Source organism: Aethalodelphis obliquidens, unplaced genomic scaffold, assembly GCF_003676395.1.
Source record: "Aethalodelphis obliquidens isolate GAN/ISIS:26980383/991018 unplaced genomic scaffold, ASM367639v1 scaffold9, whole genome shotgun sequence".
Classification (NCBI taxonomy): Eukaryota; Metazoa; Chordata; class Mammalia; order Artiodactyla; family Delphinidae; genus Aethalodelphis; species Aethalodelphis obliquidens.
The window spans coordinates 44962334-44986338 of NW_020837953.1; the positions used below are offsets into that span (position 1 = coordinate 44962334).

At 43.2% G+C, this 24005-nt stretch overlaps 1 protein-coding gene across 11 annotated transcripts in view; it reads right to left on the reverse strand.

Moving 5' to 3' along the window:
* KIF1B (kinesin family member 1B) overlaps positions 1-24005 on the reverse strand; it is a 148025-nt gene that overhangs the window by 7983 nt on the left and 116037 nt on the right. For 7 of the 11 annotated variants that reach the window (XM_027110228.1, XM_027110236.1, XM_027110232.1 and 4 more), the window contains 13 exons: positions 22808-22898; positions 20919-21037; positions 20207-20262; positions 17975-18083; positions 16551-16617; positions 15527-15611; positions 12714-12840; positions 6109-6223; positions 5217-5350; positions 3705-3766; positions 2154-2299; positions 1728-1967; positions 530-601 (listed from right to left, as the gene is read on the reverse strand). In XM_027110228.1, coding sequence (XP_026966029.1) covers positions 530-601; positions 1728-1967; positions 2154-2299; positions 3705-3766; positions 5217-5350; positions 6109-6223; positions 12714-12840; positions 15527-15611; positions 16551-16617; positions 17975-18083; positions 20207-20262; positions 20919-21037; positions 22808-22898 — 1423 coding nt within the window. The remainder of the gene's footprint in view (positions 1-529; positions 602-1727; positions 1968-2153; positions 2300-3704; positions 3767-5216; positions 5351-6108; positions 6224-12713; positions 12841-15526; positions 15612-16550; positions 16618-17974; positions 18084-20206; positions 20263-20918; positions 21038-22807; positions 22899-24005) is intronic. The other 4 variants (XM_027110241.1, XM_027110237.1, XM_027110233.1 and 1 more) reach the window with 1 other exon arrangement.

Below are 24005 nucleotides of genomic sequence, written 5' to 3' on the forward strand. Positions count from 1 at the left end.
TAAGGAAATCCTCTCCAAGGAGGCAACATCTGAGCAGAAAAATGAAATAAAGAAGTGAATCATGGGACTATCTGGAAGGTTATACTGGGAAAATGCACAGCCACTGTACACAACCTCAAGGCGGAAAGCTTGGAGTGTCTAGGGAATAGCAAAAAAGGTGAAGATGACCAGAACAGAGTGAATGATGCAGAAATTCTTTAAAGTGTTCACCTCACTCTTTGTTGAAGGCAACAAAATTTCATGCCACCAAGAACCTCAGGACTTCTTGTGCCTTGCCATATAATAATATATCACCCCCTGCAGAATACTCTTCTCCAAGGGATTCAGGGAAAAGCCCAAATGTTTCCCATCTCATAATTACTCTAAGAGACACAGAAGAATACTTTTATCTTCAGAAGTCAGTGTTCTGACTGAAAAATTAAATAAACGAAAGAGCAGATATGTCATACATCCTCACATGTAATGTTCTGCCCATCTCGAGCCACCTAAAAGCAGCAAAGCCTGAGGACAGGAAGTGAGAGCTGCTCACCTTGCAGCCACTGATGCTGCCGTGCACCTGGCCGAATTCTCGGTTGAAAGTGTGGGTGAGAAGTTGCAGGCACTAGGGAAGAGAGAGGGAAGAGTAAGTTTCAATGGTTAAACAAAGCCCGGGATTAAAGCAGGAAGGGAAATAACATGCCTACGACTCACAGTGGAGCTCAGGTGCTGCTCAAATAGCTCTAGAAATTAACTGAGTACATAGCAAGAGAAGCCTGGTACATGCCTAACAAAGACAATAAAATGAGTGGATAAAAAGCCATTCTCATGACTACAAAAGTGAATTACCGTAAACACCATAGTTTAAAGCGCTTAAGAATGCGACAGCATCCCTTTCATTCTCCATTTGCCCTGGTACTAAAAGGCATGGAGGTTTCTGGATGGACATACATTCCCAAATCAACTAGACGACCATTCGATTATTGAAAAGAACACAAAATCCCTCTTATTTCTATATTCCATTGTCAGCCAGTTGCCCAGACCCACATGCCTGGTGGTCACCCTCAACAACCTCTCTGCCCTCTCCTGCTGTTATCCAGGCAACAAGGAATGCGGATTCTACCTTCCAAACGTCTCTCCCGTGATTCCTCTTCATCCCACCCACCCCCGCCATAGTTAAAAACTTTCCCATTTCTCATCTGGATTACTGAAATAAAGAATTCTTTCTGCCTCTAGCCTGTCTCTTCACCACGAGTCCATCCTCTTTACTGCTGCCAGAGAAATCTTCCTAAAACAAATACCTGTTTGAAACATTTCCAAGTCACTCCCGGGATATTCTGGACGCTTTAGTCCAGCACATAGGCTCTTCGTGATCTGGCCCTGCCCTATGTCTCCAACTCCATCTCCTGTCCCTCTCCTGCACGGATTCCCTCACACTGATCATGCAGGACGCCGCTGGCTCTCTCCTGCGCATCCTTCCAAGGTCAGTCCACGAGTACCCTCCTGGGCAGGCCTCTCCTCCGGCTCCCACAGCATTCTCGACCAAACCTCTATTGTAAGCTTGTCACCCCCTCGCCTGTCAACTTATTAAGGGTAGAAGTTAAGTCTCATTTACTTCTATATTCACAGTGTGAGCACAGGCCTTGAACAGAGGCCCTCAAAGAAAGATGAAAATGCAAGTGAAAAAAACAGAAACACCAGCTCACAGAGCCTCACGGGGGAAAATGCTCAGCAGAGGCAGGGAGCCACACCTTGGTAGCCAGCTCTTTCTCTCGATCCACCAGGCTTTCAATGTCTGTGGAGTCGTAGCCACTGCTCTCACTGGGTGTGATGGCACTTTCAAAGGTGGTGGTTGAGATCTGAGAGGAGATGCTGGTGGAGGTGCTGAGGGTCCCACTGCTGAGGCTGGGGGACAACGAGTCGCTCAGGGATGTGGGGATGCTGTCACCAAGTCTCTCACGGAGCAGCAGGAAGTGGCGGGTTTTCTCCACCTAAGAAGATCAACACTACAGCCTCAGCAAACACAAAGCTCATCAAGATCTTAATAAGCAAAATATTATGCCTCCATCATGATCGAAAACTGCAAAGCCAGGATCACAGACAGGAGGTGAGTGTAAGACTGATGCTGCGGGAATTTTGCCCGAGAGTTCACCTGTGCACCCCGTGCCCCAGCGTACCTCGTGCAGGAGCTCCAGCTTCTCCAAGTCCCACTGGTGCTCAAGGATGAGGCTGTCTCCACGAGGCCGCCAGCCTGCTAAGTTCTCTTCTCCCCGCACATATGCCACTGATGTATCCAATATTTTCCTTCTCCTCCTCTGCATGCCTGAGATAAGAGGAAACAACTCGTTTTTCCAGAAAAACATCCAATTCCAATTTTAGCTCAAAATGACTTAATAATTCACATTATATGGCACACTGAGACAGTTTAGTCTCAAGATACATGGGATTTTGATTATTAATAAAAATTTATCCCTTTTGCCCCAAAGCAACTCTCTAAACTTCTTTTAAAAACTGAGTTTTATATTCTTTAATAATTATGAAGCTAGTAATGCCTCTTGAGAAAATGCTAGTTTTTTTTGTTGTTGTTGTTGTGGGTTTTTTTGCGGTACATGGGCCTCTCACTGCTGTGGCCTCTCCCGTTGCGGAGCACAGGCTCCGGACGCGCAGGCTCAGCGGCCATGGCTCATGGGCCCAGCCGCTCCGCGGCATGTGGGATCCTCCCGGACCGGAGCACGAACCCGTGTCCCCTGCATCGGCAGGTGGGCTCTCAACCACTGTGCCACCAGGGAAGCCCCAATGCTAGTTATTATGTTAAGTGAAAATACAGAGATTAAATAGCCTGTACGCTATTGTTCTAAATATATAAAAATACATTCATGGGAAAAAAGTGGGAAAGATGTGAGCTACCTCACATTTGGTAGCTCAGTTAAGATGGTAGATGACAGACTGGTTTAGCCTCCATTATTTCCCAATAATTTTAAAAAATATTATGCTGGTTTCACATACAAGAGACATGAATTTATGTTAATTAAAAAATTTCTGAAGGAACTATCTAGACACTATAATTAGCTGCTATTGGGACTTGGATTCATACTCAAAGTTGTCTTTTTTTATCTCAATCTTACCTGTGGGCCTTGGCCTCTTTTCCACATATGTTCTCTAAACCGACTCAAATTTACATTAAATGTTTTTAAAAACCCTGACTTGTGTCCAAGTTCCAGTTTACAAACATGGAAACATAGAGTGCTGTTGAAGGCCACCAAACTGGAGGAACAACAGCAGTTCAAGGAGACATTAAAAAGGACACAGAACAAGTTCAACTTGATAATTTGTCTTTCTAGAGCATAGGAAGTTCAAATTCTAGGTTGACAGCACCTGTAAAGTTATACTGTCAAGTTATCTTTGGGGTTAAGGTTGAGAGGGAAATGGTTCTGAAGTTTTCCAAGCCAAATTCACTCTAACACGCTTGAATGTGTTATAGTATTCCACAGCCCAGCAACATTTTGTCCCATACAGCTTTTATAACTGTATTGCATGTCATAAACCAAACAGTGCTGCAACTCAGAAAAAGGAAACTCCCACCACCACCACCACCAAAGTGGCTTGTAAAATATAACTGGCTTCTCAAAAATGTATATCTATCCTACAGGGGTGGGGTAGATTTTTGATATAATGTACTCCAGTCAAATGCAAAGGTAACTATCACTTTCCTGATCCATAGAGCTTACCTGGACTACCTGTGTCTGCCATCTTGCATAAACTGAGTTCATAAATTCCAGTGACTCGATTTCTATTTGAATTAAAACAAATAAACAACTGCTTAATTTCATATAGCACAAAACCAGGAAAATCTCAATTCTCTCTGCTTAAAACACTGTCTCCTCCACTGGGTCTGCAATCCACCCTCAAATATAATTACAGACATTTCTTATCAGTCACTGTTCTTTTCCTGTTCTGAGCTTAAGAATAAAACTGAATGATAGACCCAGCAATCCCACTACTGAGCATATACCCTGAGAAAACCACAATTCAAAAAGAGTCATGTACCAAAATGTTCATTGCCGCTCTATTTACAATAGCCCAGAGATGGAAACAACCTAAGTGTCCATCATCGGATGAATGGATAAAGAAGATGTGGCACATATATACAATGGAATATTACTCAGCCATAAAAAGAAACGAAATTGAGCTATTTGTAATGAGGTGGATAGACCTAGAGTCTGTCATACAGAGTGAAGTAAGTCAGAAAGAGAGAGACAAATACCGTACGCTAACACAAATATATGGAATTTAAGAAAAAAAAATGTCATGAAGAACCTAGGGGTAAGACAGGAATAAAGACACAGACCTACTAGAGAATGGACTTGAGGATATGGGGAGGGGGAAGGGTAAGCTGTGACAAAGCGAGAGAGAGGCATGGACATATATACGCTACCAAACGTAAGGTAGATAGCTAGTGGGAAGCAGCCGCATAGCACAGGGAGATCAGCTCAGTGCTTTGTGATCGCCTGGAGGGGTGGGATTGGGAGGGAGGGAGGCGCAAGAGGGAAGAGATATGGGAACATATGTATATGTATAACTGATTCACTTTGTTATAAAGCAGAAACTAACACACCATTGTAAAGCTATTATACTCCAATAAAGATGTAAAAAAAAAAAAGAAATTAGGAGTCACATATAAAAAATAAACTGAATGATAAACTAGAAGGTTTATAATAGAAATGTGAAGATTAAAATTTTGCCTTTTCTTACCACAAGAAAGAAAAGATGAGGGGGGAAAGGTCTGACTAGAATGAAATGATAAACATCAGTTTCTGGGGGGTGTGGTTAAGAAGGGGACTGACTCTTCTACTGTTTTAGTGATACTTAATTTTTAAGCCGGGTAGTGATGCACAGGTAGTCACTGTGTTATTCTTCATGTACATTCATATATCTTAAACATGAATAAATCTTAAAAAGGATAAAATCCCAATGGTATGGTAAGCTGTTAGAAATAATAATAATGACATTTAAAAAGAACATTTAGTCCCTACAAAATTTTCTGAGAAGTGTTCACAATGGAACATTCCTTCCTTCCCTCATTAACTCATCTGTTTATCAATATTTTATTAAATGCCAACATTCAAGTCACTGCACTCTGGTTTATAGGTTGTGAACTAACCCTGAAAACAGCAGCTAGAATACTGCTGATTCTGTACAGGGTACACCAACTAGAAGCTAAACTTGTCTCAAAAACTTACGAGTCTGGTGACTTTGAATAGCCGCTGCCAAAGAGGCTGCGCAGTGAGCGTGGTGGCGAGATCTTGGCATCCCGGGAATAGAAGACCATGCACACATCCTTGGTGATGACAGCTGGCTGGATACAATGATCCAGCTGAAAGCAAACAGGAGTGGGCTCCGATTAAACACAGACAGAGCATCTGTGACCACAGTCTGGGCACTACTGTATTGGGAAAGCTGCTCCCAGATGTGGGGGGTGGAGGATTTCAGCTCTACTGATGATTTCAACAGCAAATCAGAAGATAATACGTGCAAGGTCAGGTGGTGTTGCTTGCAGATGCATTTATGTTTTTCAAAGTTTTTTTCTGTAATAACGGCTAATATTTATTACTTGTTATATGCCAAGCACTGTTTGTTCTAAATCCTTTTCTGTGACCTCTCAACAACTTTCTGAGATAAATGCTATTATTATTACCCCTGTTTAAAAGACAAGGAAATTGAGGCACAGAGAGATGAAGTCACTTGTCCAAGGACATGAAGGCAGTAAGTGGCAGCACAGGGACTTGAACTCAGATAGGCTAGTTCCAGGGTCTGTGCTGTTAACCACTACTAGGCTCTGCCCACAACTACGAAGACAAGAGGTGGTATTCTTAAAATCATACATTCTTTGAAGAATGGGAATTGGGCTGCTAAAGCTGTAATAAAAGTTATGTGACTTTCTGATTAACTAGAGACCAGGAACAGAAGTTAATATAACCAAAACAGTTAGCAAAGTATAATAAAGTAACTTCACGATGTGCAGGGGGAAAGGAAGACAAAATCAGTCAAATCTTTCCTCCCCATTTCCTGTTGTAACTTTCCCACTGTTCAGGGCTGGCTGTTCATGGCAACTCAAGTTGTGGGTCTTCTCACCTCCAGGTAGGCCGACAAGGTCATGTAGATCTTTTCCCCATAGGGTGTCACTCGGTTCAGAAGGAGGGAGTTATGGAGGGAGCTATCCCACACGGCCTCGAAACGATAGAAGGTCCTAAAGTCAAAAAGGCAAGAGGGAGTCATCCAGAAGAAGCTGAAGTCACCTTAGTCCAGCCACTGCCATTGTCAGTAATGCTGCAGAATCCCACACCGACCAGCATTTCCAACTTACCAAAGTCTAACGACAGAGCAGAACCTGTGCCTTCGAGGAGGGAAAGGCAGGCGCCCATGCTCTTGCCCCCCACCCATCGTCAAGGAACACTTAAGCTATGCTTTTTGTTTTTTGACAAGCCTGCTTCTCCTCCGCCTATAAACATAAAAATCAATTGAGATCAATTGAAGGGATTAAGATGAAAAGGAGAAATGAGTATCAACAGAAACTAAAACAGGAAAGAAAGACTAAGTAAGCTCCTCTGTCAGTCAGTGATGAGGGACGGAAGCAAAGATTCAGTCATTTGGAAGCTGCAGTCTTTGTATCTCGATCTCACTCTGCTGAGCCTCAGAAATGTCACAAACACATCTGGGAGGGTTCATGAAAGAAACAGTATAGAGAGACTTGTTTTAAATAGAAGAATAAGAGGTTATTCTTAGCTGACATTTCAGCAAAAGAGAATGATTTTTTACACCAGAGCTAGCCAACTACTACTTATCAGTTTTCCAAAAAATTCACATAAGAATCTTACATTCAAATAACTAGAAGCTTGATTATTTAATAAACACCCATAAACTGGTTTTTAAAGTTGCTTTAATATCTCTCTTCCCTCTTACTAGTAAAACACCATAGACCCTACTTGGCATTAAACCTTCCAGTTCAGCAAGTCTCACCTGAAGCACTGTCCTGAGTTCAACAGCAGTGTCACAGATCAACTCCCAACTCGACCCCCCGTGTCCCTCCCTCAGACCCCCGTTAGGACTGTTGGGGAAGACACTTCGTCCACCCCTTCAGAGTGAGCTTCCCATCACCACTAGCTCTCTCCACGTGTAATACACCCCACCCAATTCATCTAGAGTTCTGCACACCTTCTCCCCTGCCCAGTACGTTCCTCCTCACTCCTTCCCAAATGGTAATCTCACTGCAGCTATCTTTTCTAGGTGTCCCATGACAAATAGCTGGCATACCTTCTCTTTAAACATATCTCCATGCTTCTTTCTCCAGAAATAAACAGAGAAAACAATACTTAAATGAACTCCGTAACCACACCTCATCCTCTGAGTGCCAGTGTCTGAAGCCTGATTATTTCATCTTGTAGCTACTTCTAGATCTAAGTCTTCTTGAAGTACAGTTGACCCTTGAACAACAGGGTAAGTTAGGGGGCTGACCCTCCATGCAGTTAAACATCTGTGTATAACTTACAGTCGGCCCTCGGTACCCGAGGTTTTGCCTCCACCGATTCAGCCAACTGCGGATCACGTAGTATTGTGGTACTTACTGCTGAAAACAATCCACACGCGAGCGGACCCGCGCAGTTCAAACCCGTGTTGTCCAAGGGCCTTCGGCTGTACGTGACACTCTCTCAGACATCTAGCTTTTGAGGCAGTGTGTATGGGTCAAGTAAATTCTCTACAAATACACCAAAGGAATACAGAGACAACTAACAGGACAAAGATGGACAAAGCAACAAAGAGACCCAAACAGCAACCACAACAAAGGATGACAGAAGCCCTTCCCCAGCTCCTGGGCTCACTGGGCTCAGCAGAGAACCCTTTATGCATCCACAAAGCTCTGTTTCGATCACATCTAAATTGTAATTTGGTTTAAGACAAATTCTAATATTGGGTGGTGAAATCCATTACTTCGGCAGAAGCCACTTGAGGGCCCTGTCCCTGAGACTGCTCTTCTATTGTGTCCCAGGGTCTGCCGAGGTGCCTGGAATGGGGCCTGCCTGTCGCACTGCAGGTCTGGACACCCCATGCAGAGTGAAGCGAGGCCCCTCCTCAGGGCGAGGGCCCTGGAGACACTTGACAGCAACAAGCACTTCACTGCCGCCTGGAACCCGCCACTCATCAAGCTCCACGCCAGAACCTAAGCATCTCCTGCTGCCAGTAATCAGGGTTCAAGATTCCCTTTCCACTGAGGCAGATGTTTTGAATTTGTGTGAGAAAGCCTCTTCACATTTCTGTTTTCTGGTTTTCACTTAACCTAAAGAGGAAACTTCACTGGCAGAAACTTGGCTAACAGAAAAATTCTGACATCGCTAAAATCTCCCTGTACTGGGATGGAGGGAAAAAGGTGGGGTTTTTTGTTGTTTTGTTTGGTGCCTGGGAGTTACTGCAGCACATTCTTTTGAAATACTCACCAAGGGTGGCAACTCTTGAGAGGTGGTCATAAGAAATACAACCAAGACTGAAGAGAAATGTCAATGAAATCAAGCTAGCAAGAGAATTTGGAGTTAGAAACAGGGCCGAGTCCTGAGACATGCTGTCCTGTATGGCGCTAAGGTGGTCAGGATATAATCCCAAATGGATTTCTCAAGATGTTCCGGACAACGGCAGTGTGTGAGTATATGTATGTGTGTGTCTGTATGTGTGTGTGCGTATGTGTTGTGTGCGGTGTATGTGCATCTTTAAAAAAACACTTAGGCTAAATTATCATGTATCACTTCCTTCAGTTTTCTTCCCTAAATGAGACGAAGAGAGAGATGGGGGAAAATTTCCTTTACTACTGAACCAGGAACTTTTTCTTTTCCAAAAGCAGAAAATAAATAGATGAGACAAGCAGTCCTGACAGGAGAAAGAGAAATGTTTAAAAATAAAAAAAATATTTCTCACAGACTCAGCTACTCAAATAACTAAATCGGTCTCTACTACTACACAGGACAAAACGAAGAAAAAAGTGAACAATTATGCAAGCCTGAGATTCCTTATGAAATGAGGGGAGTAACATTCTACTTTGTAATGTGGAAGAGAAAAACTTGAAGGGGCATAGAATAAAATGGGCAAGTTTACTAAATGGAATGAGAAAATAATTAAGAACTCTACAAATTACTTAAGAGCCTACATGTGAAACTATACATGCATCAGAAAAACCCAGGGCACAAGGGTGCAGAATAAGGTCTTGCTCTATCTTAGGTGGGCGCAAGTTTACATGGCGGAAAACTATTAAATTAAAATAGCAGTCAAAGCTACATAAGACATAAAGCATTCTGATAAACTAGAATCTTTATGTGCAAAAAAAAGCAAACAGAAAATACCTAGGAATATCCTTATCAAGAAAGAGCCTGTAAAAACACAGAAAAAGCTTTTGTTAGTGCAGCAAAAGAAAAAAAAAGGAAAAAAGAGAGGGAGAGAGAGAGAGGAGAGAGAAAAAAAAAATATATAAAAACACAAGTTTGCTGATAAGCAAAAGTGAATTCAAGTGGACAAACAATTAACAGAGAATTCCATGGGACACAATTTGATAAAGGGCTTACAATGACATGGGTCCCTCTCCTGAGACGTTCAGTTAAGGAAATGCTGGGCACAGAAGGGAGAGTGGAGACCACCTCTATTAACATCCCTTTAGGAGGTGACTTACTATTGGAAATGGTAGGAAGTTGCTGTGGAGTTAAGGGAAAAACAAGTCAGTAGGTAACAGAAACGCAGGGCTGGGGAGAAAAGGAGTAATGGCCCTTGTCAGCTGCGCTCCACTATCAATATATCACAAGAGCCCTCTAATTACGTATGTAATACACCCAACTGGAGTTCTGTAAGTTCAACTTTAAACATTAAACCTTAGGCAAAAAGAACAAAAGCTCTCTTGACCAAACTCCATTTAGCCACTTACCAAATGAACTTATGCTCTCCACATCCCTACAATGTATAGACTGACGTCCATTTCTCATTGAACATTATTCTAAAATAAAGAGGTAGCTCATCGCCCAGAAAATTAGCTCCAAAGAGCCGAGTTTCATGCTTCTCAAGTGTCAGTACTACAAGCCTGTTTATGTGGTTGTATTTGCTATTATAATTATCTAATTTAATTAAATATTAGATAAATCACTGAAACATGAGGGCAAAAAGAATTTTTGCTTAGTGTGAAACAAAACTAAGTGTGGAAACTTAGTGTGAAAAATAAATTGAACATTTAAAAAAGACTTGATAATGGTGAATTGTTTAAAAAACAGCTGTTAAGTTTGGGTGAGATCAATGTAAAAGAAAGAGGGAAATAAAATTTTGATGATATATGATAAAAAGTTTAAAGGATTTTGCACTTAGACTTTATTCATAGGTTTCTAGTTCCACCAAATTGAAAAAATAGGTGATGAATTATGGGTGTGGCTTTGCAAGAAAGACAGTCAGAAGTCTAATAAGTGAGCCTACAATTAAAGAAAAGGCCTTGGCCCTATAGCAAGAGCTTGACAAATTAATGTACATTTATATACTTTAAGTTAAAACAAGTGTTTAAAGTCTGTATCTTCTTTTTAAAATTTTTATTTATTTATATTTTGGCTGTGTTAGGTCTTCGCTGCTGTGCGTGGGCTTTCTCTAGTTGTGGCAAGCAGGGGCTACTCTTCCTTGCAGTGCACGGACTTCTCATTGCGGTGGCTTCTCTTGTTGCGGAGCACGGGCTCTAGGCGCACGGGCTTCAGTAGTTGCGCAGGCTCAGTAGTTGTGGCGCATGGGCTTAGTTGCTCTGCGGCATGTGGGATCTTCCTGGACCAGGGCTCGAACCTGTGTCCCCTGCATTGGCAGGTGGATTCTTAACCACTGCGCCACCAGGGAAATTCCTCTTTTTATTACTCTTGACTTTAGCAATTTTTTTTTTTAACTTTTTTTTTTTTAACCTTTTCGGCTGTGTTGGGTCTTTGTTGCTGCATGCAGGCTTTCTCTAGGTGCGGCGAGCAGCGGTTACTCTTCATTGCAGTGCATGGGCTTCTCACCGTGGTGGCTTCTCTTGTTGTGGAGCACGGGCTCTAGGCACGTAGGCTTCAGCAGTTACAGCACACGGGCTCAGTAGTTGTGGCACGTGGGCTGTAGGCACGCGGGCTCCAGTATTTGCAGCACGTGGGCGCAGTAGTTGTGGCACACAGGTTTCGTTGCTCTGCGGCATGTGGGATCTTCCTGGACCAGGACTCAAACCTGTGTCCCTTGCGTTGGCAGGTAGATTCTTAACTGCTGCGCCACCAGGGAAGTCCCAGCAACTTTTTTGATTAACTCTAAGCTTCTACTGGGAAAGATAAACTGCTTCTAACAAAGCCAAATTCATCTTCTACAGCATGTGACACGCTGCCGGACAGGAATCAAAGGACTTTTGAAGGTTACTCTAATGTAGGCAAGTTTAACATAACCAGCACTTCAACCAAACACCATTTTTCCCTGTTTTGCTAAGTACCATAGGGAAGTTTAAGATATATTTCTCATAGTTGCAAGGAAAATGTGGTGAATGCCAGCTGAATACTTGCTGTAAATGTCTGGCAGAAGAGGGAACGCTATGTGGGGTTAATGCTGACTTCAGAGAAATGGTATTGTTCAAGATTTTGCCCAGGAATAGGCCAAGGCGGGGGTCAAAGCACCCTACTTTACCTCTGCCACACCCCCTCCACATAGGTACACACCCTCTCACCCACCTTCCCTTTGTGTCCACAGCTTCCGCCAGCTCCTCTGACTGGCAAAAAGCAAACAGACATTTGTTTCCTTTTCCTCACTCCCATGCAAAACAGTAACACAAAGAAACAATGTAAAGAAATTAATCCTGGCCCGAACTTTTCATTTCTGCTTCTGCTTATTGTCTCATTTTTCCTCTCCCTCTTGCCAACACATGTGAGCAACTTTTTTAGGAACAGGCAGACCACAGAGAATTCCTGTAATTCGAAGGCTGAGTTCTGAGCCCACATTAGAACACACAGCCACTCCTGTTTCCTAGCCCTCACCACGTAGAGAAATGGGAGTCTCTGTGCACGATGACGGGACTCCTTTCCCAGGGAGGTAAGAGCGCCCCAGCAGATTTATTTCCAGTCTGACACGGGAATGTAGAACGGCTAGGTACTTTATGCATTGTCATCACTTGATTATAAAATGGAATTCTAAGGGAAACTAATTTAAAATAAAATTCATTATTTATAGCAGCCAATCTTAGTCAGAAGAGTTTATAATAATTTATTGCCTTTATGCATAAAGGAAAATGAAAAGCAGATACTGAGACTCCTTGAGCCGATACTGGCAGCAGCAAAGATGAACACAAGAGGGTTCACTATACCTTGGAGGGCATGCTCCCATGACACCCCAGGCCGAGAGGTCTTTCTCCACAGCAATCACTTCATAGGAAAACATTTAGCCTTAGCCGTAATTAATTTGTACTTTTAAACCCTTGGGTGGCATGCTGAGTTTTCTTTTTCTGCTTTTTCTCTGTCACTGTATTACATCTACTCAAACTCCCCAGGGGATAGAACATTTCCATTCTCTGGGGGTATCATCACATACAAGTACCTCCAATGATTTATGTTTTTATTTTTGAAGAGCAGGGCAGACAGGGGAGGAAACAGGGAACTTTGAAGTGAGAAGGGGAGAGTCATTAATGAACAAGGAATCTACAGTGAATCAATCAACCCCCCCTAGGGCTGACTCACCACATTCCCCGGGTGCCCCACCTGCTAGAGTTGTGGGAAGACTTCAGGTACTTGGCAGAGATGATGTTTAAGGAGAGGATGGCATCAACTGTGGCTTCGTCCACCTCAGCTTTATTCCGAATCCGGCCTGAGAGAAAGAAGAAAGAAACCAGAACATGGGTATGTTTAAAAACAAAGTGGTAGGACTTCCCTGCTGGCGCAGTGGTTAAGAATCCACCTGCCAATACAGGAGACACGGGTTCGAGCCCTGGTCCAGGAAGATCCCATGTGCCGTGAAGCAACTAAGCCCGTGCGCCACAACTACTGAGCCTGCGCTCTAGAACCCGCGAGCCACAACTACTGAGCCTGCACTCTAGAGCCCGTGAGCCACAACTACCGAGCCCGCGTGCTGCAACTACTGAAGCCCGTGCACCTAGAGCCCGTGCTCCGCAAAAAGAGAAGCCACCGCAGTGAGAAGCCCGTGCACTGCAACGAAGAGTAACTGCCGCTCAACGCAACTAGAGAAAGCCCACGTGCAGCAACGAAGACCCAATGCAGCCAAAAATAAATAAATAAACAAATAAATTTATTTTTTAAAAAAAAATCTGCCTGCCAATGCAGGGGACACGGGTTCGAGCCCTGGTCCAGGAAGATCCCACATGCCGCAGAGCAACTAAGCCCTTGCGCCACAACTACTGAGCCTGCACTCTAGAGCCCGGGAGCCAGAACTACTGAAGCCCGCACGCCTAGAGTCTGTGCTGTGCAACAAGAGAAGCCACTGCAGTGAGAAGCCCGTGCACCGTAATGAAGAGTATCTCCCGCTTGCCACAACTAGAGAAAGCCTGCGCACAGCAACCAAGACCCAACACAGCCAAAAATAAATTAATTAATTATTTTTTTAAAAATCAACTGATTTTAATAAATAAATAAATAAATAGAAACAAAGCGGTAATTCATTAGGCCAAAAAGAGACTGTCAAATCTCTGTGTAATTTCAGGTGCCAGAAGCGTTGTTTGGTCAGTTATAATCCTACAGTCTAATTCTGTAATTCTTGGCCTTCCATTCTTCTCCATATTCTATCTCCCCTTTACATCCCACATTTAGCCAACGGTGAAAACTTATTCTTTGTTCAAAGAGCTTCTCATATATGTCTCAGCTTTAATTTCCAACATCACTGCCCTGCTCACGAAGGTCATCCCCTTCTGATCTCAGACATGGCAACAGCCACTTAACTGGTCTCCCTACTGCTCTCACGTCTCCCCCTTTCCAAGCCATCCCACACTCACCTTCTACAAACTTCTTAAGCCACTGCCTTCATTACACCACTTTCTTTTTCAAAATCTTACAATGCTGTTTTCAAATAACAGTAGGGGATGCAGCACTGCATAGAGGTTAAGAACACAGTCTCTGGAGCAGGACTGCCTGGGTTCAAATGTCAGCTCCAACACTAACTATCTGTGCGGCCGGGGCATATGCTCAACCTCTGAGCCTCACTTTCCTCACCTGTGAAGTGGGAATAACAATTCTTCCCTTATAAGATTGTTATGATCATATTATATGTTTGTTATGTTACATAAACTAATATTTTTAGAGCATTCAGAAAAGCACCTGCCACATTTCATGTTTGTTATAAAAATAATAAGCCATAGGGTTATAGAGAAGCCTTAGTTAAGTGCTGCCTCTGCACCCCACCCTTTCTGGTCAGAAAGCATCTCTCTTGTTTTATGTAATAATTAATCTTGAAAAGCTTGAAAACCACTGCCCCAGATAGGACAGAGTATAATCTTCCTTCCAGGCCTTCTTAATCTGGTCCACAGATATGCAAGGTGTTTATGGTTAGAATTCAGGAGGTCTGAACTGGACGGGGAAAAAAAATTACAACTTTATTTTCAGGAACCTCTAACTGAAATTTGCCTTTCCCTGCAATTATGAGGGGAGGGCACAAACCACAGGAGAATCAGCAGTACCCATACCTCTGTCCCCAGCAGAAATCACAGATGTTTTCATATCACACTAATGTGAAGTATCTTGACATTCATCACCACTTTGAAATGATAGAAATTAGACCTGCTGCTTATTGACCACATCATTGAAGAGCTTATGTTACAAATTTGTTTAGTAGTTTAACAATTGTATTTCAATATTAGTAGTTCCCTTTGTAGTCCTAAGTGCTTTATTTTCTACATTTAAAAACATAATTCTGAGGCTTCACCACTGCCAAAGGGGTCCATGGCAAAACTAGGTTCAGACCCCCTGCCTCGGGCTCTCGTTCTACAGCTTATGCTGTTTGGCCACTCTTTCCTCTCATGGTGCTTTAGTTTAGTCTCCCCACTCTGGCCACAGATTTCTAGCCATTTGCACGTTAGACATTGCTGACTCTAATTCCAAATGCTTGCAGAAAAACGAAACCCTCTAAGTTCTCTCAAATCTACTCAGATCATCTCCCACAAGCTAACCCAGTTCTCCTGGATCTTTTTTGTCGGCAACTCTTTTAGCACAGGTCTTTCAGTTGTTCTCATTTGGTACTCACTCATCAAACTGCTCTGTACATGCACACACGCTGTCTCCTCACTAGACCCCAAGCTCACAAGGAGCAGACTTCTCTTAGGCCCTCTCACAGCCTCGGGCCCAGAACTGCTCCCACAGGCACTGAGAAAAACAATGGCAGGTTGAATAACTGATGAAGGGAGCTGGGAAACAAGAGTAGTTTCCAACTCAAGGACTCTCTTCTGACAGTCACGCTCTCCAGCGCAGCCTTCCGCACACTCCCTGTGCTCCGAACAGGGAGCAGTCACTCCGCTAAGGCCCGTCCTCAGCTGCTGGAACATACTCACCTCCCACCAGCTCACGGACATCCTTCCAGTGGAGTTCACTCCCTTTCTCATGGATAATGGTTACTGTGATCCTTCGCTGGATGCCCTAGATAATGGAGCAGGGCTGCAATTTAGCTGGGACAATCTCTTATTTCCTCTTGTCTGTTGTTTTCTGGATTGTCTGATGGGCAGGAAGGGGAGGTATGGAGGGGGAGGGGAAGTGCTGTCCACACTGCTATTCTGAACAAAGGGACACAGGTCAGGGACTGAGGAAGAGCCAGGTTCTGATATGGCTTTTAAGAACCGATGCCCAGATTGAAAGTCCCCGAGTGTGCCCATCTGGCTCATAAGCACTTTTGGGCACTGACTAAAGCTACTTTTGATTTGCCAAAGGGGGACCTACATTTCATGGCCAGATTTTTAGTCCACTGAAACCTTCATCTTCAATCTCCATTAAGAACTTTTGGCTGTGAAAGCAGGGTTTCCAAACATCACCAAGTGAAAATTGTATAAAATAACATGGAAGCTGCACAAATTACTATGTAACTGAACGACATAAAGTCTTTCAAGATAGCTCTTTTAAAATATATTTACGGGGCTTCCCCGGTGGCGCAGTGGTTGAGAGTCTGCCTGCCGATGCAGGGGACACGGTGGGGGGGTCGTGTCCTGGTCTGGGAGGATCCCACAATGCCGCGGAGCGGCTGGGCCCGTGAGCCATGGCCGTTGGGCCTGCGCGTCCGGAGCCTGTGCTCCACAACAGGAGAGGCCGCAACAGTGAGAGGCCCGTGTACCGCAAAAAAAAAACCCCCCAAAACCCCATATATATATATTTACACATAAAAGCCAGGGTATATATCAATAAATATAAGCCAAGGTTTGAGAAACATTAAGGAAAGGAGAAAAAAAAATGATGGGGCATTGTCCCCTGACCTCCAAATACCCTTGAAATGGAGATTAAAAAAAGCAGAGAAACAGAGAGTTATGTTTCTTATTCTAACTTTTTTGGTGTTCCCTTCTAAGCCCTCTTTTGCTCCTTCATTAGTACCTGGTGAAGCAAAAATGTCCCCTGGCAGGGCAAGCCTGCTGTATGGTCAACCACAGCTGGAATATACCTATAAAAACAGAAATGTAAAAGAAAGAAGTTAGACAGAATGCTTGTGCTAAGTGCAACTTCACCTGCAAGGTCCTCCCTGGTCACTCCAGCCCTCAGTGGTCTTTGTTTTCTAAACTCTGATCCCATGTCTTTCTCACCATCTGGGGTGGACATTTAATTGGACAGTCATATGCATTTAGTAAACCTTTCCACATATGTATGTCTCATCATCCTGACTAGACTGAAGTATTCATAGGGCAGTAACATCTTTTGGCTCCAATCCCAGCTCTCTGTCTAACAGATATTTCCATAAATAACATATAACTGCAATGGCAAGTGTCAGGAGATAAGAAAGAGATAATTTCAGATTCTAGATCATTTTTTAAGAATCAGAAAGCAATTAACTCAGTAGAAACCATTTACTGTAACTACTGCTCCCTCATAATGCAAGTTATAATCACATTATAGATCTGTCTGTGGAAAGTCAAATTCCTCGAAGCAATGTCACTACTGACAACTCTATATAGGATCGATAGAGCCAAACCTCACACACAGTAGGAACCCAATAAATGTTTTATGGAGGTGATCATAATGGTATTACCTAGCATTATAAATAGAGGATCATTAAGATAACATTTATCCCCTACCCTTTACACTAACTGATACAGCCCCTTGCCTCTGTTTCGGGAGAGGGATCTCTTTTGTGTTTTTCAAAAGCATTTCTGAGACAACTATAAACAGTAATTACATTCGTCACTTAGTCTAACACAGCTCATACAGAGAGAGTAAGCTGATGCTGATCATTTTGATCTGGGCCAGTGGTCCTCAACTGGGGGTAATTTTGACCCCTAGGGGCCATCTGGCAATGTCTGTTGTCACAGCAGGAGGGGAGGTGCTACCGGCATCTTATGGGTAGAGGCCAGGGATGCAGGTAAATATCCTACAATGCACAGGACAACCCCCAACAACAGAGAACCATCTGGCCCCAAGTAGTGAGAGGCTGAGAAACCTTGGTCTACAGAAACATTCTGTCCCCTAATCCCCTGACATATCGATATGCCTTTGGCCCTTTTATGTGCAACATGCTTCTGACTCCCTTTGCTTTGCTGCTGCCAAAACCCACTTTGCAGGTTGTCTTCCCTCATAGCAAAGCGCCATTCTTCATGATCTTGCTATTGCTAACAAGAAGGTACATTATCATACTAGACAGTTCTCTGACAAACATCGGATTCAAAGAATAATATAAAGACCCTCCCCACCCCAAATTCAGTTCAAAACTGGAATGTGACAATGTTCTGTGAACCCAAAGACTCAAAATTACATTTTCTAATTTTGGAAAAGTTGTCATATTTAAAAATTTATAAAGTTGGACTTACTCTCCTGTAGGCTCCAATTCACTGATCTCAAACCAAACCAGAAGATCGTACTTGCTCATGCTCTGGCCAAGGCTGGTTTTGCTCATGGTATTTAACTTGGTGGCTGGAACTTTTAAAAGTTTTTGGAAAATGTTAAAATTTGGTCCAAGTCTACTCAGCAAAGGTATAAGCTTCTCTAATGTCAGTCTTCAAGGACACACTTGGGAAAGGCAGCGAGAGTGAGGGGATAGATTTCAGTGCAGAAGAGCCAGAGAAACTTCACCGTCAACTATAGTAGTACCTCTAACTTCAGAGAACAAGGAAAACGGAAGAGTCAGCATCTTTTTCCCTCTCAACAAACTACCCAATGATGAGAAAACAGGTTTGATGCAGAGTAAATGTGCTCACAAAACCATTAAAAAACCTTCCTTAGACTCTCACATTTGCAGCATGCAGAGCACGGTAACAATGTGGGACAGGCAATGTGGGGCGAGCCTCGCTCATCACAGGGCCTCATCAAAGCTGCTGTGGCGGGAAAGACCCACCCTCCAACCCAGTGGTTCCTGAACCTCCCTGCACATGAGGGTCACCTGGGGATCTTAAAGATGGCCCAGGCCACACCGCCAGCCAATTAAATCACAGTCTCTAGGGGTGGGACTCAGCCCTCTGAGAGGTTTGAAGCCCCCCCAGGTGATTCTAATGTGTGGACAAGTTTGGAAACCACTGGTCTCATCTGTAAATACAGGATTCTGTAAATGATCTCATGTTACCCATTTTCTTCAGATGTGAATTCCATATTCTTATCTGTACTGATGAAATATATTAGCCAAAACCCCCGTATTTTCAAGAATTTCAGATTCCACATGGTGGGCATTTTGAAACACTATGTAGAAATTCTGAAATCTTGGCAATACAAAGAGGGCTCTCTGCTCTGAACCTGGGAGCAGTGGTGTGAGTCCAGTGACTTGGGATCTAATTATCGCTCAACTACTAACTAGCTATGAAACTTTGGTTGAGTCACTTAACCTCTGGGAGTCTGTCTCCTCAACTAGAAAATGAAGATCATAATATCCTGCCTACTATCTAAAAAGATGTTGTGAGGATCCACGGACACAATGCATCTAAAGGGCCTGTGTGACTCATACAGCGCTATTCAGAGGCATGGCCTATCAGCATTGTTCACCCCAGCTGAATTCCAGGTAAGCTGGTGATGATGCTAGTCAAGAAGATAACAGGGGGTTAATGGCTCTGGTGGGCATCTGAGGGTCAGAAAGCAAAACTAGAGCATTACAAAAAGCCAGCTACCAGTAAAAAATCCTTTAAAATTAAAAATACCATTGCAAAGAATCCACACCAACAAATATAAGGAGCCCCCCCACCCCCCCCACACCCCTGGATGATGTGAAAGGGGCATAAATAGAGAAGGTGCTTCCTAAAAATCTCTCTGAAGGAAATGTGATATGATCTTGACAATGTGCTGAACTCTACATGCAGGTCAAGTAGCAAACAGAAACGTCGGTGTTTCATACACGGAGAGCCAGGCTTTAGGACCAGCCTCTGAGGATGGTTCTAAATCTAAGGCAGAGCTAATTTTAGCTACTAACCATCTCGTTTAGGTACCCTCTCGGTCTGGCGGCTGGGAACTGGCAGAAAGAGAAAAGGCGGCATTGGGTCAGCCTCATCCTGGAAGGTGGCAATGGCGGAGGATGCGAGCACACTGGCGTGCTCAGAAAATGTGTCCAACACATGCACATTCACATAGTCAGATATGAGAAACCGAATCAGCTCAATCTTTCTCTCATGGTCTGAAGGCAGGACGGAGGCGAGGAGCACAGAGGTGGAGAATGAGCACAGGGCGGGGTGGGAATGAGGCAAGTGGGCAATGAGGAAAAGGGATGAAAATAAACAAAGAAAAATCAGAACAGGATACATGAACATGCGGAATAAACGTAATATGCAAAGGAGTGCCCAGTCACCTGACAGTTAAAGGGAGTTACACACAAAGCAGAGAGATTTAGGAGCATGGAGCTTATCAAAATCTGCAGTAAGAAGACCACAGTATCGGCGGGGATATAGAGCCCTATTGTTTGGAACCTCTTATTTCCATCAGGAACCAACAATTCTCGTTCCTACTGGACACCGGAACACACAAGGATGCACAGAAGTGGAGTAGGAATTTGAATATGATTTTTTATCTGAAAAGTCACTCAGAATAAGAGATGTACATCATACAAAGAACGCAGCTGTGCTCACCTGGCTTGGATAGTGGCATGGGCGGAGGGAAGAATCGTCGAGATGGCTGGGGTGGACTGCAAAGGAAGACAAAAGTTCTTCAAGACTAAACAGTCCCATGCTGGTGTTAGTGGCGTGTTTAAATCCCCTTTAAAAATGGATCATTTGTACTTTCAACTCTGGTACCTTATCAGATATCAGATATAAACCCACACAGTAAAACTGAGGCTAAGACATTTTGATAAAAGTCCCCTTGTAAGTCAGAGCTAATAAATAAGAAAAATTTTTCTGTTAACAAGGACACTCTGCCATCATCCCGAAGTCCCCATCATTGTCCTCCTCCCCAATTTTGATGTCTCCACTTAGAGACACACGCTTCATAGTAGCTTTATGCTTCATAAAGTTCTGGGCGGTTAGGACCAATTATACACAACTTTCAGGTTATATCCCTATCACCTCAACTTTCTATCCTATTCAAAGTCTCTTCCTACAAAAAGACAGTACTCAAGGTCACCTGGGCAAAACTCAGTTTGCTCTACCTACAGTTAGTGACTGGGTGGCTTAGAAGAAAGATGGTGATGTTTCTGAAATGGAAACATAGGGTAATATATAAAACTGTTATTTACCTATCTTAATTCCTCAAAAGATTTCTTCTTTTCCAGCAAGTGACAGTAACAACAATAACAACAACAATAATATCAATAACAAAAATCTTTGCTCATTCGGTCCAAACCTGTTAAGCTCCTGTCCTTGCAGGTGAAGTGGGTGCTGCTGATAATGCCCAAAGACTTCAAACACGATAGGCTTGGTTTTGATATAGTCCACAAATGATTCCGTCACCTCCACTGCAATCTAATAAGGAATAAAGGCAACCTAGATTAGCGAAAGATTTATTATAGGAAAATACACATTTTTGCTGCAAACAGCACTACAGCACTTTGAGTACCCAGTATGTGCTGGGAATTTTACTATGAAGGCCTCTCACACCAAAAGAGAGGGGCTCTTCTCTGGTTTTCGTTCTACAGTTAACTTCACCAAGCTTCAGGCATTCAACACCCTCCACTGTCTGCCCCAAATGACCTCTGGCCCCTCTGCTGCCCTTCACACAATGTTTGGACTCAATCTGCTGCTCCCTTCACCTGCTCTCTCCTCCACCGTGCCTGAGGGCTGGCCCAGGCTTCAGCCGTGCCTGGGAGGCCTTCCCACATCTCTGTACCTCTGTCATCCCTGTACTTCAAGGCCCAGCTCAAATGGCAACAACAGTATGAAAAACACGACTGCAGACTCTGTGCCAGGTACAGTGCCAAGCGTGACCCACCTTTTCTTATTTACACTACAGTCTTCAGGAAGTTCCCCCACCTCCTTTCTCTACAAAAACATCCACCCCCAACAAAGAATGTAGCTTAAAAGACTCTTCCCATTAGTAGAAATAACTCTCCCTTCTCTACTCCCGTTGCATTTAATGAATACCTTTCGAATGTTTCTATATCCTGTATCACTACAGTTTAAATATGCATTTATTTCCCCTATCATAATTCTAAGCTCTTCGGAGGCATAATCTACCCTGTGATCCATCTGAGCACCCCCCCCGTGGCGTCAGACACAGTCCTTGTGCACAGGAGCCAATCAATATTTATCATATACAGGCATGCTCATATTTATACAATTAAACATCAAAAAGAAAACAGTGTGTTCTGTATTTGCTTGTTCCATTTCTGGAATTGCCCTTTCCTCTCGCATTTTAGGGAGTGGATTATGGTTGGCAAGAGAACAAGACTGTTCAAGCAGTAGTGAAGCTCCTGGATGCTAGAGCCACGTTTCCCTGGGTTCAAACCCCACCTCTGCCTCTTCCTAGCTTTGTAACCTTGGTGAGTGACTTCGAGTGCTCTCTGCCTCGGTAATCTCAACTATAACGTGGGGATTATGATAGTATATGGCATAAGAGTGAGGATTAAATGAATTAAGACACAAAAACACACCTATAACAATGACTGACACAAAATAAGCTCTCAGTGAATGTTAGCTATTGTAATGAGGATCACGACTTTTGAACAGAGTTGAGCAAATCTTTCTAGAAGAGATAGAAGGTCTGTTTTCTTATTCCACTTATGAGAGAGTTGTAAGGGGCATTAGAGGGCTAATCATAGAATCAGCTGCAAGGAAACAGATTCTGAATCTTAATTTAGCTACAAAATGTATTTCATAGTTTCTACATTAATTGCAACCAAATTATTTGTCTCTTATGGTGTAAAGAATAACATATTTAACAAAACTCATATGCAACATGCTTATTATTCTAGGAAGGAAACACTAAAACAACTCACTATATTCAAACTGACAAAGAATTTATTGGCAGACCAACCCCCAGGCTACTCACAGGCCCCACTGTAATTCAGAGAAGATGCTGCCTGCTCTGTCCACTGAGGATTAGCTCAGGGCCCTGGCCGCTCCCTCGACTGTCTGTTCTCATCACAGAGCTCCCCCTACACAGCAGCTTAGATTATCAACCTTCTTCAGCTGAGAAAGCCAAAGGGCCCCCACACATGACGACTGCCTCACCCCAGCTGCTTCAAGGTACCACAAACCCGCAAAACATTTGGCAAAAACGTCCACGTCACTTACATTCTGCACATGATAAAAGCCCAGAGGACTTCCTCTGCCATTGTTTTTGAGGGGTTCAGTGGAGAACGCTTCATCATGGCGATGCAAAAAGCTTAAGAGAAAAAAAAAAAGACCCACGTGAATTTCGTATTAATGGTTTCATCAGGATCAGCTTGGATCCCACTGGAAAGTAGCACCTTACTTAAGTAGAGTCTTTAACTGAGTCAAGTTATTTACGTTTCCTTGTAGAGAACATTTTCCATATCACTCAGATAGCATTTTAGCTTTTATGTCAAAAATGACTGAAAAATCAACTAACCCTATCACTTAGCCTTGTGAACGTATGAACAGTGAATTCAGTGAACTCCTATTCCCTTGTAAAAGTTTTTTACTGAAATAAAAATTGTGAAATCATTTTGTACAGAAAAGATTTGGCAGATTAAAGCTTCTATAAGGTAGTATCAAAGCCTGTGGACAGCATACTTGCCTGGGAGTCTATCTAAGACCAGCTAGGAGGAGATTCAAGTATCACCTCTTCCAGGAAAACTTCCCTGACTCACTCAAACAGTTCTATGTTCCCACAGCACTAGAGACCTATTTTTCTTCAACAGCAGTGATATCATTGTTTGTAATAATGTACTTATTTGCTTGTCTCCCCAAAAGACAGTGTCTCCCAGAGGGTTCTAAATGTAGAAAATACTCCTGAAATATTTGAGTCAGTGGGCTATGTTGACTTATTCTCATAAATATGAGATTTTATTGTTCTCTCTCCCTCCCTATTATTAGTCTGACATAAAAAGAAGTGGAGAATTACAGAATACTCAATTCAAAGATTTACTGCCAGATAGAAATATGCACCAGAAGGACATCGCATACTCCTGCAAGAAAAAAATGGAAATAAGAGAATACTTTTTTTTTTCTGGCTGTGCCACGCGGCATGTGGGATCTTAGTTCCCCGACCAGGGTCTGCAGTGGAAGTGCGAAGTCTTAACCACTGGACCACCAGGGAAGTCCAAGAACACTTAGAGTAGCGGGTAGAAAGACCAGGATCATGAACTACCAGTCTTCCAAATTACACTTGACCTTTGAACAACACAGGTTTGAACTGCGTGGGTCCACTTATACGTGGATTTTTTTCCATAGTAAATACTAGGGTACTGCACAATCGGCAGTTGGTTGAATCCTTAGATGCGGAACTGCGGATATGGTGGAACCCTGG